The sequence below is a fragment of the Ochotona princeps genome, chromosome 10 (genome assembly GCF_030435755.1).
Source record: "Ochotona princeps isolate mOchPri1 chromosome 10, mOchPri1.hap1, whole genome shotgun sequence".
Lineage (NCBI taxonomy): Eukaryota > Metazoa > Chordata > Mammalia > Lagomorpha > Ochotonidae > Ochotona > Ochotona princeps.
In genome coordinates, this window is record NC_080841.1 from 73,435,811 (window position 1) to 73,453,495 (window position 17,685).

Below are 17,685 nucleotides of genomic sequence, written 5' to 3' on the forward strand. Positions count from 1 at the left end.
TCACACCAAGCCCACTACACAGATTTTTTTTTTTAAATAAAGATTTACTCTGTTCATTTGAAAGGCAGTTACATATGTCGGAAGTTTTTCACCCACTGGGACAGTTCAGATGCCTCTGAAGGCCAGGCCAGATGCAGGAGCCAGGACCTTCATCCAGGTTTCCCATGTGGGTGCCAGGAACGCAAGCACTTGAGCCATCTTCAGGCTGTGAGCAAGCGGCCTGATGGCACATGGAGCTGCTAGAACGTGAAGCCGTGCCTGCATGGGCTGCTGGGGTCACCAGGCACAGCTGTATCTGCCATGTGGAGATTGCATGTAAGGTTTCTGCTAGCTCGTAGTACTGCCATCAGTACTAATGCCACACAGTCAGTGTAGGCTCCACTTTTTCACTGACACTGCTGTTGAGGCAGGTTTGCTGTTGTGAATGTATTTCTTTGTATCCTACCTTCAGACAACATGACTCAGCATTTCATTTCTTTTACCTTTTGTGTCATCCGAGTCTTTGAGTGTTTTCTGTTAGTTACCAATAAAGGGAATGTACCTTCAGAGATGTTGCAAACTTGTGTCTGAGTTTGGTATTTCTGTCTCTTTCCTGTTTGCTCCTCTCTGCCCAGATGTTCTTGGTGCTGCCAATACAAATGCTTGCCTGAGCTTGTTACTGATTTTATCAGAGTGTGTACATGCAGACTCTGGTTTGTGAGTGGAGTGGCTCAAATACTGTCTTTCATCTAACTTGATTACATGACAGAAAAATCTGTACTTTTACTATATTTGAGATTTTCTTCATCATAAGGTGAATAGATGGTGCTTTTGCTTCATGCTTTTCTAATAATATCTTATTGAAAAATTACTGAGTAACACATTTTCAGGTTCTTTTTTTTTGTTTGCTTGAAAGACAAGTTCAGGAGTAGGAAAGAGATCTTGCATTGGTAGGCTCACTCCCCAAATGGCTACATTGGTTGCAGCTGGACCAGGCCACAGCCACGATGGAAGAGCCAGGAGCTTCTTCCAAGTCTCGTACACGGAATGCAAGATCCAAGCATTGGACCGTTCTCTGCTGTTTCTCAGCCCAGTAGCAGGGAGCTGGACGGATGGGCAGCAACTGGAACTCACATGCAATGCTGGCACTGCAGGTGGCAGCTTGGCCTCAGTGCCACAGCACCGCATAGTAAGAGACTCGTTCAAGTTCCTGGGACGTGGAATTAAAATAAATTTCTTGTGGTGCCCCAAATTTGCAAATCTGTGCATATGAGGTGTTGAGGGAGGTGTTCTTCAAACGTTCCATAGAACATGTATGTCAAGAGGAAGCCAGGTGCAGATTGTAGCCTTGTTTGGAACAGAACTAAACTTACCCTCCAACTCTGTTGTCCAGTAGTTTTGCGATACACTGTTGTAGTTTTGTTGGTTGGCATCTGTGTTAAGTCTCTCTACAGTGCTGGGGAGACAGTGGTCTGTCCATGGGATCCCTTCTGTGGCCGAGGTCTGTCTGTGGGATCCCCACTGTTGCCATGGTCTGTCCATGATCCCTGCTGATGCCCTGGTCTGTGTGTGGGATTCCTACCATGGCCCTGGTCTGTCCGGGGATCCCTGTCGTGGCCGTTCGTCCGTCCGTTCGTCCGTCCGTCCGTGAGATCCCCACTGTGACTGTGGTCTGTTCACGGAATGTCTGCTGTGGCTGTGGTCATCCAAGGAACGTGTGCAGTGCATATTCCCAGTGAAGGCCCATTGACCCTCGGAGGAGAGCTTTCAGGTTTCTGGGACCCAGCTTCACTGATCCTGCCTTCAGTTTTGCGATTCCTTCCTTGTGTGCTAAACCATGTGCTTTCCTACTTCCAGATATGCCTCTCCACGTACGCCGGAGCAGTGACCCCGCCCTTGTGGGCCTTTCCACCTCGTTCAGCGACAACCACTTCTCCTCTGAGGAACCCTCCAGGAAAAATCCCACCCGCTGGTCCACCACAGCTGGCTTCCTCAAGCAGAGCCCATCCAGTGGCCCCAACACCTGCGACAGGAAGGTGAGCCCCCCACTCTCCTTTGCTGTATCAGGGGCGTGACTCCACACCTGCCAGCTCTACCCCTCTGCCCTTCTGTCCTGTATCAGGGATGTGAGCTCCCACACCTGCTTGTTCTATCTACCTCACTCCCTCCTGGGTTTTGGAGATGATAATGGTCTTAACGCTGGGGCAGGCCATGGGCCCCCATGGCTTCCTGTCTAGGGGCCACTTGTATAGCCAGGTTCAGGTCCCTGCTGTTTAGGATTGCACTTTCATTTGCTGTGCTCTGCCTGTGCTCCAGCCTTCTGAGCGTCACCATGAAGGTGTGTGTGCTGTGAAACCTCTCTCCTGCCATGTCTCCCAGGCACCCATCTGATTGTTGCTTGTATGTCCCTGCAGGGGCGAGTAGGTGTTCCTGCTCACTTGCTGGGGACCTGAAGGCATTATCGATGGTTCAGGCGTCCTGGTCCTTGATCCTAGCTTCCCGTTAGATAACTTCATCTCTGAGTCTCCTGATGAAATGTAAATGTACTTGTCTGGGTTTAATGCCATTTTTCTTCCTTGACCTAATGTGGTCCATCTGCCTAACTTTAGCTCGGGTTGTCTTTGTAGAAATGGGTGCTAATACTTTCTGATGCCTGTTGTTCCTGGAACCCTTGTCACCCGCTTCAGCCCCTTTCCCAATGATTTCCATGTGGTGTTGGCTCTTGGCTGAATTCGTGGTGCAGAGGCTTAATCTGTGGCATGAAATTAATAAACATTGTTCTGTGTACAAGGAGTATCATGAAGTATTGGGAGACCCATGTGTGTTACCATCAGCTTGGGTATATCTTGATATTTGTCTGACTTATTGTTTACGTCTAAATCGAGCCTTGTTCTACATTGGAAGAAACTCTCCCTTGTATCATTCAAGCAGACAGACGTACTTGAGATCTGTCAAGTTAAGCAGAAGAGAATCTGGAAAGAAGTGGAGGACATTTTAAGGTGTCCCTTCTGGGGCTAGGGATTTAATGTCACATCCACTGCCCTAAGTGTTCTGTTATGAGGGAGTCCACAAAGACCCTGGAGGGCACCTCAAGTTGGATTAGCTCGGAACTTCAGAGGACTTTGTTATGCAGTAGACAGATGCAGGGAAGGTCTGGTGACATTCACTGTAATGGACCATGTGGGTGTAGATGTTCATAAAGGTTGGCTCTTGAGGCAGATTCATCTCAGCAAGCTTGTCCACTGCACCAGAGTCCTCAGGGGATTGCTTTTCTTTTTGCACATCCAGTGTCTCAGGTGTGTGAGTCAGGCAGGTTCATTGCCAACAGCCAGATCCTGATTCTAACGTAAAGGAGAAAACAGACATTAACTGTCCCCACCATGCAATCCCTAAAATTGACTTCTCTGCCTCTTCCTGCCAGCTATCGCAGCCCAGGAAAAGGGCCTGTGTCTCACTCCCCAGGCAGCTGGAAAGGGTGGAATGCAACAGAGAGGTGGTCGGACATCCAGGAAGCGAAGCCGGGGACTCTAGCCCTGAGAGCAGCAGAGGACAGAGGGCTCCAGGAGAGATGTAGTGACCACTGCCCGCTGGTAGAATAGGTCCACATGAAGCCATCAACTCTCCATCCCTGCAACCAAGAGCCAGCAATAATGTGTGCTAGCTCTCTGATTTGCTCGCTCTCTCTCTCTCACACACACACACGGAATTGGAGTCCTGCTGTGTCTTCAGGTTTATATGGTGGTTGTTTGCACATCTTTCCCGTATCACAAGGGATATTCACCCTGCTGTGAATCATGTTAAGACAGTGTTTTGCAGGAATGCAGAAATACTCTGTTGTTGTATCTCCTAGAATTTAGCATTCTGCCACTAGTAGACCGCTGTACAAGGGCTGGAAAATGTTGTTGCTTGTTAAGTTCAGGGGTTTGCTTCCTGTGACACCAACATCCCACAGGCGCACCAATGTATGTCTGTCTGCTCCACTTGTTTTTTTATTTTTAAGATTTATTTATTTTTATTGGAAAGACAGATGTACAGAGAGGAGGAGAGATGGAGAGGAAGATCTTCTGTCTGATGGTTCCCTCCCCAAGCGGCCACAACGGCTGGAGCTGAGCCAATCTGAAGCCAGGAGCCAAGAGCCCTTCCGGGTCTCCCACGCGGGTGCAGGGTCCCAAGGCTTTGGGCCTTCCTTGACTGCTTTCCCAGGCCACAGGCAGGGAGCTGGATGGGAAGCAGGGCTGCTGGGATTAGAACTGGTGCCCATATGGGATCCCGGCGCATGCAAGATGAGGACTTTAGCCTCTATGCTATCGTGCCGGGCTCAGTCTGCTCCACTTCTAATCCAATTCCCTGCAAGAGGCCTGAGACAAGGGTTTGGGCCCTGCCACTCCTGGAGGAGACCTGCCACCCCTGTGGGAGACCTGAATGCTGTTGTGGCTTTGGCCTGACCCATTCTTGTGTATGGCTATCATCTGAAGAGTGAGCCTGCAGACGGAAAAAAAAAATCTTTGTTTCTCCCTCCTCTCTTTTTGTAAATCTTTCAGGTTAAAAAACATTAACATTAAGCTTATTTTGCTTTGAAAAATGTTTGAAATCTATACAGAATTTTTTTCATAGTGCACATTTTTCTCTCAACTTCTTGAAGTACTTTAATGTTTTCATGGTTTTCATTTTCTGAATGTTGTAAGACATCCTTAAATATAATATTGTTTTCGAAAACTGTTGCATATTCAGTAAGCTTCTTTCCTGTGCAGTATAGTGTTACAGGTAGCTGACTGCCTGTATGTTACTACACGGAGGCATTGAACTCCATGCTCAGCCATGTCTAGATGAAATTAAGCACATTTACAACATGCAGCTTAATGTGTAACGAATTGGTCCTACACATTTTCTGTGGCTTTTCAAGTATCTTACTTGGATGTTTTCCTGAAGCGCGTGCTGTTTGCATTAGCCTCAGAGCTTTTTATATGTTTGTGGCTGATTAAATATGACCTTATTTCCAGTTACCACCAGGCTTCTAGTGTTCCCTGTGTGCAGTGGCGCAGCGCACAGTAAGCGGACCTGCTGATGAGGCACAAGGCATGAAGTTTACTTTTCCACTTGGTGCACCAGAGCACACCTATGCTGGGTCATTTTAAGATGGTACTGTCAGGTGGCTGAGGTTTTCTGTGTAAAGTCTTGGGAAGAAGTGAATTCAGTGTCTGTGTTCTTCTGACCCAGTGATCTCTGGGTTGCTGTGAAGGCTCATGGCACAGCACAGTGCTTCGTGGCTTTCCAGCCTGTGGTGGGATAATGCTAACTCTGTCACTGCCAGCAGGCATGTTGCATTCTGATACACTTCACTCCTGGGCTGGGGATCCTCCTCATCTCCGCCTCCACCCCCTGCTTTGAAAACTGTCAGCAAGAGCTGGGGTCTTCCCTGGCTGGAATCCCAACCACCCTTCCCTAGCTGATGGGGTGTTAGGGCCGTGTAGGTGGATAGCTGGTAGTGAGGCCATGCTGGCCAGGGGTCTGTGGGCTTCTTAGTTTTCTTTGTTTGTCATTGGAGAAGTGGTGATGGCTAGGGCAGTCTCGGCTTTGCTGGGTGTTCTCTGTGGTTGCTTTTCATGTTTCTGTTGTTCACATCCTGACAAGGGTAAGCTGGCTGGCTGGTTGGCTGGCTGGCTTGCTTCCTTCCTTTAAAAAAAATTTTTTTTTTCATTAAAAAGGCAGATACACAGAGAGAAGACATAAAGATCTTTTGTCCATTGGTTCATTCTTCAAGTGGTTGCAACAGCTAGAGCTGGGCTGATAAGGAGCCAGGGTCTCAGAGCTTTTTCCCAGTCTCCCACGTGGGTGCAGGGTCCCGAGGCTTTGGACCATTCTTTACTACTTTCCCAGACCAGTAGTAAAGGGAGCTGGATGGGAACTGGAGCAACCAGGACATGAACTTGTACTTATATGGTAGCGTGGCACATGCAAGGCGAGGATTTAGCCACTGGGCTATCATCCCAGGCCCAAGCATAGGCTTCCTGTACACAGGTCATCCAGCAGCACCCTCCTCAACCAACATTGCCATGAACAGCTGGTTGGGCACTCCCAGTGTAAAAACCAGGAACCCCTCTTTCTAGATTGCCTTCCTCCGCCTGTCTCCCTCTCCTCAGCCCGCACAGGTGGATGCATGCTGATCCTGCCGAGGGAACAGGAAGAAGGCGATCACGGGAAACAGTGTTGGCATCCTTAGCCTTTCTTATTTTTAAATTTGTATTGGTAAAGGGGACCTTGGACTCCCTGCTTACCCCCTGGGCTTGTTGTTGCTGGTTTGATTTCTCAGCTTGGGTTTGGTATCTTTCCAGTACCCAGGGCTCTTGTATCTTTCTGGGAGAGATGGGGTCTCCGTTGTCTCATTTAGCTTTCTCTTGGCAATGAGAGATCTTCCAAATTTAGAAAATTGTTGTTACAAACGTCTCTTAGGGTATGTCTGAAGGATCTTGAAACACTGTCTGTCTCCTGGTAATTTCAGTGCTTGCTGTTTGCATCAGTGGCGGTGGGAAAACTCCAAAGCAGGAGCCAGATCCTGCGGGAATGGAACGGCGAGTAGGTTTGAGGTTGTGGCACTTTAGCCTCAGGACATCTGCTCAGCTCCACTGTCCTTGGTACTGATGCTGGTTCTGTTTCATCAGATGGTTTTTCTGGATTCCTGTTTAGCACTCCACCCCATCCTCCCACTCGGTATTGCATTTGTGTGCTCATTTTCTTGGAGCTGGCATTGGCTAACTGTGTGGGATGATTTCTCTGTCGTTTGACATTTGTATCTTTGCCCGTTTTGTTTGCTCTTAAATGTAACCTTTGGATGTGGCCTTCAGAGATTGTGCTTAATATATCCATTAATGTTGATGTCTCTGAGTCTTAGAGACAAGATACCCGAAGTGGGATTACTTCAGTGGGAAGGTGGGATGTTGCTGAAAAGTGGTGGTGATTGCTTTGCATAAGCTCTAGAGGAGGAAAAGATGTAGAAAGCCCTGAGCAGATGTGAGGAGGATGCGGAAACCATCAGGTGGTTGGTTCTGGGCCTGAGTTAGGCCATTTCTGCGATGCCAGTGACATACACAGCTCAGGACACACCTGGCCTGCACCACAGTCACCTCTGTACTTGCTGTCATCTTCACATCGGTTTCTGTCATGGATTTGTCACCATCTCTCAGTGGCAAAGGTCAGCACAGTCCCTCAGGCTCTGGGAAGGGTTAGAGGGCTCCTTGGCAATGGGGCACCCGGCGTCTGGCCTTGCCTGTCCATGGGGCACCTGGCGTCTGACCTTGCCTGTCTATGGGGCACCCAGCATCTGGCCTTGCCTGTCCATGGGGTACCCAGCATCTGGCCTTGCCTGTCCATGGGGCACCCGGCGTCTGGCCTTGCCTGTCCATGGTTTTACTGTGGATTCTTCCTCTTGCCTACCATTCTGACTATCTTGGGAAGAATGCGGCCCAGTCAGGATTTGCATATGCTGGGATTGAATTGATTTCTGTCTGTGTATTGTGGCTTTGCATTAAATGTGTTCTGAGTTTTCAATATTTCTGTGTCATCAGACCCAAACTGTCTTAGTGGGCACTGTGTGTTTTTAGCTGTGATATATGTCACCTCATCTAACCATCCTCTCGGGGCTGGCATTGCTACCACCTGCAGTGTCATCGTCCACGTGCTTACCAATCCAGGCCTGGCAGTTCCACTTCTGACCAAGCTGCCTGCACCTGGGCAAACAGTGGAGGATGTTCCAAGTATGTGGGTCTCTGCTTTAGTGGGAGGCCCCGATGAAGATACTGGCACCTGCCTGCCCCAGCTCCAGCTGTTGCAGCCATTTGGATGTGGAAGTATTAAAGGGCCTATCTGTCTGTCTTTCTAATTCTGTCTTTCAAATTAATAGATGTCATTACCTTCTCAGGTTTAGGTCTGTGTAATACCATACCATGTGCCTTTGCCTGTGGAGCCTGGAAGTTTCAGTAACTTACCTCGCTGTTCATTGAGTTAGCGTATAAATCCCAGAGTTGTAGCATGAGCATAACTGCCCATCTCCAAAGTCTGTACCTTTTTTTTTTCTAATGTAAGGATTTATTTTGTGTGCCTGAAAGGCAGGGAGAGAGAGAGAGGGAGAAAGAGAAAGACAGAGGGAGAGAGAGGGAGAAAGAGGAAGACAGAGGGAGAGAGCGAGATGGCTTCAATCTTCTGGTTCACTCCTTATATGGGCACAGTGATCAGGACTGAGCTAGGCTGAAGCCACAAGCCAGGAATTTCTCGGTCTTGCCACGTGGGTGCAGGGGCCCAAGCACTAGGGCCATCTTCCCCTGGCTCCCCCAGGCCATTTGCAGGGATCTGATATGGAATAGCTAGAACACAAACTGGTTAAATCTATAGTGGAGCAACCAGGGTACAAACTAGCTCCCATATGGAATGTGCTTTAGGCTTGCTATACCACTGTGCTGGCCCCAGATTCTGTGTTCTTAACAAATATTCCACATCCCAGAGTGCACGGATGCTTTTACTCCATAGATGCTACTCAAAAGGTTCCCCCAGTGTCTCTTTCTGCAATATTCCAGTGTTCTGTCAGAGTTTGTGGAGCAAGACTAGTTTCCTTGAGTGTTAATATTCTCATCAGAGGCCCTGCTTTTCTACCGTTAATGAGCCTGGCTGGGAGAGACTCTGATTGGTTCGTTAGAGCGTGTGTCACCAGTTTCCTCATGGCAAATGCTTCCCGTTCAGTTGTCGTTTAGAGACGTGACTGTCACACAGGATTCATGGTAGGAGAGTGTAGAGTAAGACCAGAGTTGGTGGAAACAAAGTTTGCTGTTTGTCTGACACTGCCTCTGTATGGTGGTTTGCTGTTTGAGGAGATTTCATAGTTAATGGGGAATGTCAAGGTGAAAGGGAAATCTGAGTTGGACAGTGATTTTTTTTTCTCCCAGAAATTATTCAGTTGTTCTGTTAATCCATCTGGTCAGTTGATGCTTGCATCGAAGGATGGAAAATGTGACAAGGATGGATTCATCTTTTACAATAGCAAACGAGTATTGAATGATGCCAGTGTGGTGGTGTGTTTTTTTTAAAAGATTTATTTATTTTTATTTCTAATGAAGATTTACAGAGTGAAGGAGAGACAGAGAGAACGATCATTTGTGTGCTGGTTCACTCCCCAAGTGGCTGCTAATGGCCAGGAGCCAGGAGCTTCTTCCTAATCTCCCATCGTAGGTACAGTGTCCCAAGGACTTGGGCCATCCACTTCCAGTCCAGCTCCCTCTAATGTACCTGGGAAAGTGGCAGCGGATGGCCCAAGTGCTTGAGTCCCTGCACCCATCTGGGAGACCTGGAGGAGCCTTGTGGCTTCAGATCAGCACAACCCTGGCCATTGCTTCCATTCGGAGAATGAACTAGCACATAGATCTCTCTGTTGTCTTCTGTCTCTATAACTCTAACTTGTAAAAAAATAAATAAAAGTTTCTTTTTGTTAAAGATATGTTCCAAAATAAGAAGTTTTCTGAGGCCCCACAGGTGTCGTGAGTGGACGCTTCCAGTCTGAAATGCTAGCAAGTACTATGACCCTCATTGGACCGTTGCAGTGATTTATTTTGTTCACACCCTGCGAGTGATGACATCCCCTATGGGTGCCAATCCATGACCTGGGTGTGCCCCGCTTCTTGTCCGGCTCCCTGCCTGTGGCCTGGGAAAGCAGTGGAGGACGGCCCAAAGGCTTGGACCCTGCGCCTGTGTGCGAGACCCAGAAGTATGTAGTTGCTGGCTCCAGGTTTGGATCAGCTCAGCTCTGACCAATATGGCCACTTGGTGAGTGAACCAGTGGATGGAAGAGCTTTCTCTGTGTCTCTCCTTCTTTCCTCCTCTCTGTAGATTTGCTTTTCCACAGATTTGCTGTTCCACAGATTTGTTGGTTAAGCAAGCTGCATGTGTTTGTTCTTGTGTGTGTCCCCATTTCTATAGCTGTGGTGACTCTCTGGTTAGATACTCTGAAAATACTTCAATGAAGCAGGTATTGAATATGTTTTTTAACCCCATTTGCAGGGATGAAATGAATTACTGTGAATTAAAAATGTTAGCATCTCCCAGGCGGATATGGCGTGAGATGCGTGGAAGGTGCAGAAGTGAAATTAATTGGAGTGTTTTGTGTTTGAGGACATTGTTTCCGTTTTCTTCTTTAGCTAAGAGATTTGATTACTGCTGGAGTCTGGTCTAAACAAAATCGGGTTTTCGATGCTGACCCCAAAAGGCTCGTCACTCCTGTTACTGTCCTTTCAGTAGCTCTGCTGCCTGTGACATGTGGGTTTGAGCTCCCACAAGCTCCGACACCCATTGGAGACCTGCTTCCTGGAGATGGTGCCTTCAGCTGCCACTTCGGTGGGTGTCAGCAGCAACCTCGTGTCTCATGCTGGGCCTCGTCACCTTTGATTAGATTGTACCTGGCTTAGGAATGTTTATGGCAGACAGTTTGCTTCCCTTACCCTGGAAGAGATTTTCATTCTTTGCCAGGAACCTGTAGGTGAAAATGCACAGCCTGACCCCAGCTGGAACTTCAACATCTGATGGTGGGGAGGCCCTTCAGAGAAGAAGTAAAGCTGGACTGTGGCAGGTGCCTCTGCTTTGGGTGGGAGACAGAGTATCCCGTGCAACAGTATGGATCAGAGCCATTTTGGGGGTGGTGTGTGTGTGTGTGTCTGTGTGTACTCACACACGTGTGCACATGTGTATCATCAGCAGAGAGATAACCAGGTGATGTTATGGCATAGCTAGTAAAGCCACCTCCTGTACTACTAGCATCCCATATATGGATACTCATTTATGTCCTGGATGTGCTGCTTACGATCCAGCTCCTGCTGATACCCCTGTGAAAGCACTAGAAGATGGCCCAAGTATTAGGGCTCCTGGCTTCAGCCTGGTGGTTGACGCCATTTAGGGAGTGAAGCACTGCATGAAAGATGTCTCTCTCTCTTTCTTTCTCTGTTTCTCTCTCTCCCTCTCTCTCTCTTTTTCTTATTCCTCTGCTTTTGAGATATACTAAAAAATATATAATAATAAGATAAAAAGAAGGGAATAGCTGTTCTTAATGGCATTTTTTTTTTTTACATAAAATTCTGATATCAGAAATGCTTTCCCTTCCTTCTCAAGTGCAGTGGTCATTATGGTCTTTGCATCTTCGTACCACTGGCAGTGTGTAAGTCTGGAGCGAGATTTCTCTGACTTTGGCATGTGGCAGTGTGAAGACTGGAGGCATCAGCTGATATGAACGATGCAGATGGGCGGTTGGGTTCTTCAAAGCTGCTCCCACTTGTTGCAAGTGTAGGTAGACGTGGGGATAAAACTTGACAAAGGGGCTTCTCTTCAGTCATCAAATGGAGGTTTTGAAAAATAAATCTTAACAGTGTTGACTGTTTTTCTAGTAGTGTTTTCCCTCGTAAACGGGTGTAGATTTTTCCCAGAGACAGAGAAGAACATTGCATTGAGATCATTTGTACCCAGAGGCATGTTTGAGCCCACAGTGCAGTGTGGTAGATGTGTGTCAGAGGGAGGCCATGTCCAGGGGAGGTGTGTCATGTGCCTTCACCCAAGACATGCTGCTTTGTCTGTGTGCAACCTGATCCCAGCTCCAGGCCAAGGGGGAATGTGGAGGAGATGGCGTGTTACTGCCAGCCATGTGACGTGTCTGTGAGTTGGCATGAACAGATCCCTGAAGGTCTCAAACCTGAGTCTGGATTTGGCACAGAGTCACAGTGTGTTTTAGGCCAAGTGCCAGAGGGCTGGGCTTTTGGTCATGTCCTATTAGTTGTGGTGTGATTGTCCCATGATGCCCTGTCTGTGAGGGGCATGTCAGGGTTGACTTACCTGGAGGTTATACACCATGTCTGACATGCACATGGAGGAAACTCAGCAGCCACCGCCCTGGCCTGGTGCAGGGTGTGGGTGTGGCACTCAGTGTAGTGGGCACACGATCTCAGTACACACGTTCATCAGAAACTGCAAGATGCAGCTGTTACTTTTCAGAGAAAATATGTTTTTGATGTATATGCATGGTTTTGCTTTTATCCGGAAGGAAGACAGAGATATTTCATCTGCTGATTCATTTCTTAAATGCCTACAATAGCCAGAGCTGGGCCAGGCAAAGGAACTTAATCCAGAGGTGTCACTTGAGTGATGGGAACAGCCCCAGCACCTCAGCCATCACCTGCTGCTTCTCAGGCTGCACATTCATCAGCAGCTGGAGCCAGGGCTTGAACCCAGGTGTTTTGACATCTGATGCAAGAGTGGCAACTACAGCTGTGTACTGAACACCCTCCCCCCAAAATAAAGCACATTGAAGAAACACACAGTAGAAATAACCTAGCAATGGGTTTGTTTGGAAACTTCAGGGTTCTGATGACATGCCAGATAGCAGACAAAAAGGAAGAAAACAAATACACAGTAATTAAGGTGAAGCCAGGCCATCAGTATGGCCACCTTGCTGAGTTTGGGCTTGAAGCTGAGTGGTGACTTTCTGCCCTGGTGCTTGCCTGTGATCATGGAAACCACAATTTCAAAAGTTAACTGAATTACAAGTTAGAGGCACCACCAAAGGGAAATTTGAGCCCACCCATTGCAAACTCAGGAGAGGAGTTCTGGCAGCAGGGATGTTGCCAGGGGTGAGTGACATCTTATCTGGGTGTGGAAGATGGCTGGGTTTCTCTGCAGGAGTCGCAGGTTTGGAAGGGCTCCAGGTGGGTGAGTGAGTGTTGTGGGGGTGGGGGGGCTACACATGCTCTGTGTTTGTATGATGATTGTGCTGGATCAACACCTTGTGGGGACGACATGGAAGGGGAGGATGAGGCCAGCCAGGGGTCCACAGCCAAGGACCACAGAGCCAGCTCTGGATGGGAGATGACGCGGCCTCAATTGGGAATGGTGTTTTTTCCTTCTGCAAGCGACCAGTTCCCCGTGGACTTTTCCCACAATGTGATCTTCGCCTTCTGCAAGTGATGTCAGGAGGAGTGCTTAACACTGATGTTAAAACCAAGCGGTCAGGCCTGCCCTCCCCAGCTGGCACAGCAGGGAAAATTTTCAGGGTGCTGTGTGAAATGACCATTGCTCAGTGCGGAGTTGGTACCTTTGTCTTGCCTGTGGCACTGAGGGTCACATACAGGCCTTCATTGCACTGGGCTTTGCCAAGGCCTCCAGGCTGAGCATCACACTGCTTGCTCAGTGACCTCTCGAGGCTCTCCATAGCGCGCTGTCTGCGTATCTACAAAGGGGTGTCTCCCTTGGTCGCAGGTGCAGGTTTTCAGGTGAGGTGTCCCCCCGTGAGAACTGACATCTTCATTTCCTGCCCACTTGCCCTGCTCTTCCCTCCCCTCCATCCCTCCTCCTCCCTCCTTCCCCTTATCTCCTCTCCCCCGTCTCCGCCTTCTCTCTCGCTCCCCTCTTTTCCTTCCCTGCCCTTCCTAGTTCACTTTAGCAGGCCAGCCCCTCGTCCTGTTACTAGACAGTTGTGACACTTGGCTGTGACCCATTTGTGTTCTGTTGGAGTTGGTAATTCCCTGCACTCCAGCCACTCGAGCTGCAGAGACCAGAAATGGATCAAGTTTTTCTGGTAGGAAGGTTTGTTTTTGCTGTTTTCAGAGATGATTTTATTTTGTTCCGGTGAGTGCTTTATGTAAAAGCATACAAAAGACCATGGTTGCGTGTGTATTTGTAAGTGGCTCAGAGCGTGTGTGTGGGGTGTGTGTGCTGCCTTTGGTATCCTCGAGCCTCTTGATAGAGATCCAGGAGTGTCACTTCTTTTTCAGTGTTATTGTTATGAAGGAAGACAGGGCTGCACCAGGCAAAGTGACTGAACTGCACATTTTTTGTTTCTGTGTTTGAATGGATTGTGCATCCTTAACCTGATTATCTGAAACCTGAAATAAAAAACAAAATTAAAAAAAGCTTTTGTTCGTGCATGCGAATTTGGATACAATAAATGGAAAAATTCCCCATAGTCCCTCCTGTGTCAGATTGTAGTCAGAATGGAAGTGCCCTGAAAATAGCAGAAGGAGCTGCCTTCTGAGGGCTGGCCTACTGCAGCTAGTTAAGCCACTGTGTATGTCCCTGAAGGGCACTGGTTCAATTCTCACCTGCTCTACTTCCTACCTGGTTCCTTTCTGTTGTTCCTGGGAAAGCAGTGGAAGATGGTTCAAGCGCCCGGGGCCTGTACTCAACGTGGGAGATCCTGAGGGAGCTTCTGGGTCCTGCTTTGGCCTGGCCCAGACGACTGTTATCAGTTAGCAAGTCAACGATAGAAACACTCTCATGTTCTCTTGCATGCTGGCTCTCTTGCTCACTCCCCAGCACCTCCCAACCTTTCCCTCGCTGTCTCACCTTCAGGCTCTGTGTATGTTGTGAACATGGTACTTTCAAAATTTTTATTAAAATGAGGCTTAAAGATAAGCTTATTTGGGACAAAATAATTTTTAAAAGAATTTGATAATGCACATTTCTGAATTTATTAAAGACCCTTTGTGGATGAAATAGAAATGATTTGATATTTAAATTAGCATCCCATTCCTAATACACTTCATTCTCTGCGTGTACATATTCTAAAATTTCCTAAGTCGGAAATTTAAGCTACATCTGTTCTCAAGCATTTCGGAAGAAGGGATATTCAGCCTATATTTAGTGCCCATGTAGTTAGGGTGTAATGCATACGTCTGCCATGCATCTAATATTTATAATCGTGCTGCGCATAGAAGATGACAGTTTGGGTATTGACCATGGTAACTGATGTCATTGGGTTGAATGGATAGTAAGGATTTTTTTCTTAAGATTTATTTCTTTGAGAGATTCCAGAGCGAGGGGTTAAGAACACCAAGAGAGTAGGCTTTCTTCTGCTGTTTTGCTCCACAGTTGGCCACAAAGACCAGGAACTTCTTCCAGGTCTCCCACATGAGGGCAGGGACCCAAGCACCTGGGCCATCCTCCACTGCTTTCCCTGGCCATTAGCAAGAGCTGGGTTGGAGCAGCTGAGACTTGAACTGGAGCCCATAGGAGATGCCTGCCCTGCAGGCAGTGCCGTAACTTGCTATACCATAGCACTGGCTCTGAGGAGATGATTTTTGCTTGATCTTGTGTGGGAGACTTTAGTGTCTGAAGACTGCCTTCCTCTCCTGCTCGTGACTTTCACATTTTATTCTTAGCCTGACAGCTCAAAAGCCAGAGAAAGTTGTTATAATTTAGTCATTAATTTAAAAATTTTAAATTATTGGTTTGAAAGGCAGAGAGAATAAAATAGAAAAAAAAAAAAGAATTCTGCCATGTGCTGATTAACTGCTGAATACCTATGATGGTCAGACGTGGGTTGGATTGAAGCCAGGAACCTGGAGCTCCATCAGACTCTCCCATGTGAGTGGCAGGGACTGGGGCCTGTGCACCTGAGCCATCAACTGGCTGCTGAGGTGTGCATTAGCAGGAAGCTGGATGGGGTGTGGAGCCAGAACATGAGCTCAGATATTCTGCTGTGGGATGTGGGTGTGCCTTGTGATGTCTTCGTTGCTATTACCAGTTGTTATTCTTGTGAAAGAAGCATCCGGTAGGCCTTGATCATTGTGTATTTTCAGCATTTTTGGTGAATTATAGGTGGTATCTCACAGTGTGATTATGGCAATGAAAAGAAGTAAAAATCCTGTTTAGAAATATGTCTTGCTTTTACGGTGCGTGTGCAACCTCTACTCCATCATGGGTGCAGCGTTCAGCCTCGTGGTGGGTGTGCATGCACAGCCCACCCCACCTGCCACAGGCAGTAGACTTACACCTGGTTGCATTTCTGAGTCTTGCGGTGGATGGAGTGTCCCCAGTCAACTGACTTTGTGCATTTGCAACAATATCTTCAATACCAATACCGCTGCCTTTGAAAACCAAAGCTGATTTGCAAGATTCCTTTTTATGAGCCATCTCTTCTTTGTTTCTTCTTGAATAGAAAGATGAAAACTATAGAAGCCTGCCCAGGGACACCAGTAGCTGGTCTCACCAGTTCCAGAGGGACAACGCACGGTCATCCTTGAGCGCCAGCCACCCCATGGTGGATAAGTGGTTGGAGAAGCAGGAGCAGGTAAGCTGATGAAGCCGTCCACCTGGGCTTCACCCCCACAGGGATTGCTCCCGTGATGAAGAGGGCCGCACACCTGCCAGGCTCCACCTCAGCGTTCATCTGGTAGATGTGAAAGGATGCATTTGCTCTGGACATCTGATGTGTGTGACATCAAGTTAGGGATGGTGTTGCTGAGGCCTGTGGTGGGCCATGAGTGAGGCCTGGGGGACTGCCAGAGTGCCTCTGTTCTTCCAGACACAGTAGCTGAAAGGGTCTGAGGTTGCAGAACCTGTGCCCATATGGGATGCTCATGTTGTTGGAGGTGGCATAATGCGCTGTGCCACAACACTGGTCAGGATAGGATAGGTGCCACCTGACCTGGACATATGAACAGTCCTAGATTTTTCTGTACCTGCAGTGGGTTTGTTTTTGTCATGGCATCTCCTGGTGTGCTTGTCTCTCGGCAGCTCTCACTGGCGGGCGGGGGGAGGGGAGCAGCAGGAGGAGTGGGATGGGGGTGTGTCCTGGCAAGGGGCAGGGGCCTGTCGGTTGGAGCAGTCGTGTGCTTTGCCTTTGCCACCAGAAGCTAGGTGATAAATCTCGTAGGCATCTGAACCAGAACCACATGAGGTCATGGGGTGATTCCAGAAAGAATCGTCTTTTCAGAAGTTTGTCTACTCAGTCATTTCATGGGGTAGAGGGTAGGACATGTGTGTGTGTGTGGTGGGGAGCGGTGGGTTAGTTCTCAAGTCCATTTTGTCTTGGGATGTCTAAGAAGTAGACAGGTGGGCTTAAAACCCAGAACCTGTTGGTGTCATGTTGCAGTGAGAAGGTTTCTGATGACTTATCTGAGACCCAAGAACCCCAAATAGCCCTAAGTTCCACCACAAGGATATTTGACTGTGTTTTCTGAGGTCGGAATTCCTTTGCACCCAGACTCGTTTCCTTTCAGCCTCTCCGCAGACTGTCATTTAATACTGGCAGATACGAGATTGTAAGGTGGCTTTGTTCTTACGTCCCCGCACTTGACTGCAGCTAATAAAGTGCGCAGAAAGAGGAGGCAGGGACTTGACTGCGGTGAGTAGAGGGACCGAAAGGGAGAGAGAAGCTAATTGGGAACCTACCACTTTTTCTTTGCCATTTCCTGGTGAGCAGACCTCTACCCAATTAGCGGAAGTGGCAGTGAGGTGCCGGAACACTCCGACTGCCGCCTGAGCTCTGTGCTGCAGAGCGGGAGCCTGACCTTTAAGAGACAAACCTGTGTTTTTAGGGTTCTTCCCGTTTCAATAAGGTCCCCTAATTGGCAGAGAATGCCAAAGGAATTGCAGATGGGATGGGCCCTTAAAGAACATGCTGGAAGGAATTCTCCCTCCAGGGCTGGCCTTGGCGTTTCAGAGCCTGGAGTTCCAGAGTCTGACAGTGCCCTCTCTCCATCCATCCCTCCACCCATCCCTCCACCCATCCCTCCACCCATCCCTCCACCCATCCCTCCACCTATCCCTCCACCCATCCCTCCACCCATCCCTCCACCCATCCCTCCACCCATCCCTCAACCCATCCCTCCACCCATCCCTCCACCCATCCCTCCACCCATCCCTCCACCCATCCCTCCATTCCTCCCTCTATCCCTCCACCCATCC

General features: G+C 48.4%; 1 protein-coding gene across 13 annotated transcripts in view; it reads left to right on the forward strand.

The window, feature by feature from the left end:
• Positions 1-17,685, forward strand: part of PARD3 (par-3 family cell polarity regulator) — a 475,858-nt gene that overhangs the window by 187,799 nt on the left and 270,374 nt on the right. For all 13 annotated transcript variants that reach the window (XM_058669631.1, XM_058669628.1, XM_058669633.1 and 10 more), the window contains exons 4-5: positions 1,837-2,015; positions 15,935-16,066. In XM_058669631.1, coding sequence (XP_058525614.1) covers positions 1,837-2,015; positions 15,935-16,066 — 311 coding nt within the window. The remainder of the gene's footprint in view (positions 1-1,836; positions 2,016-15,934; positions 16,067-17,685) is intronic.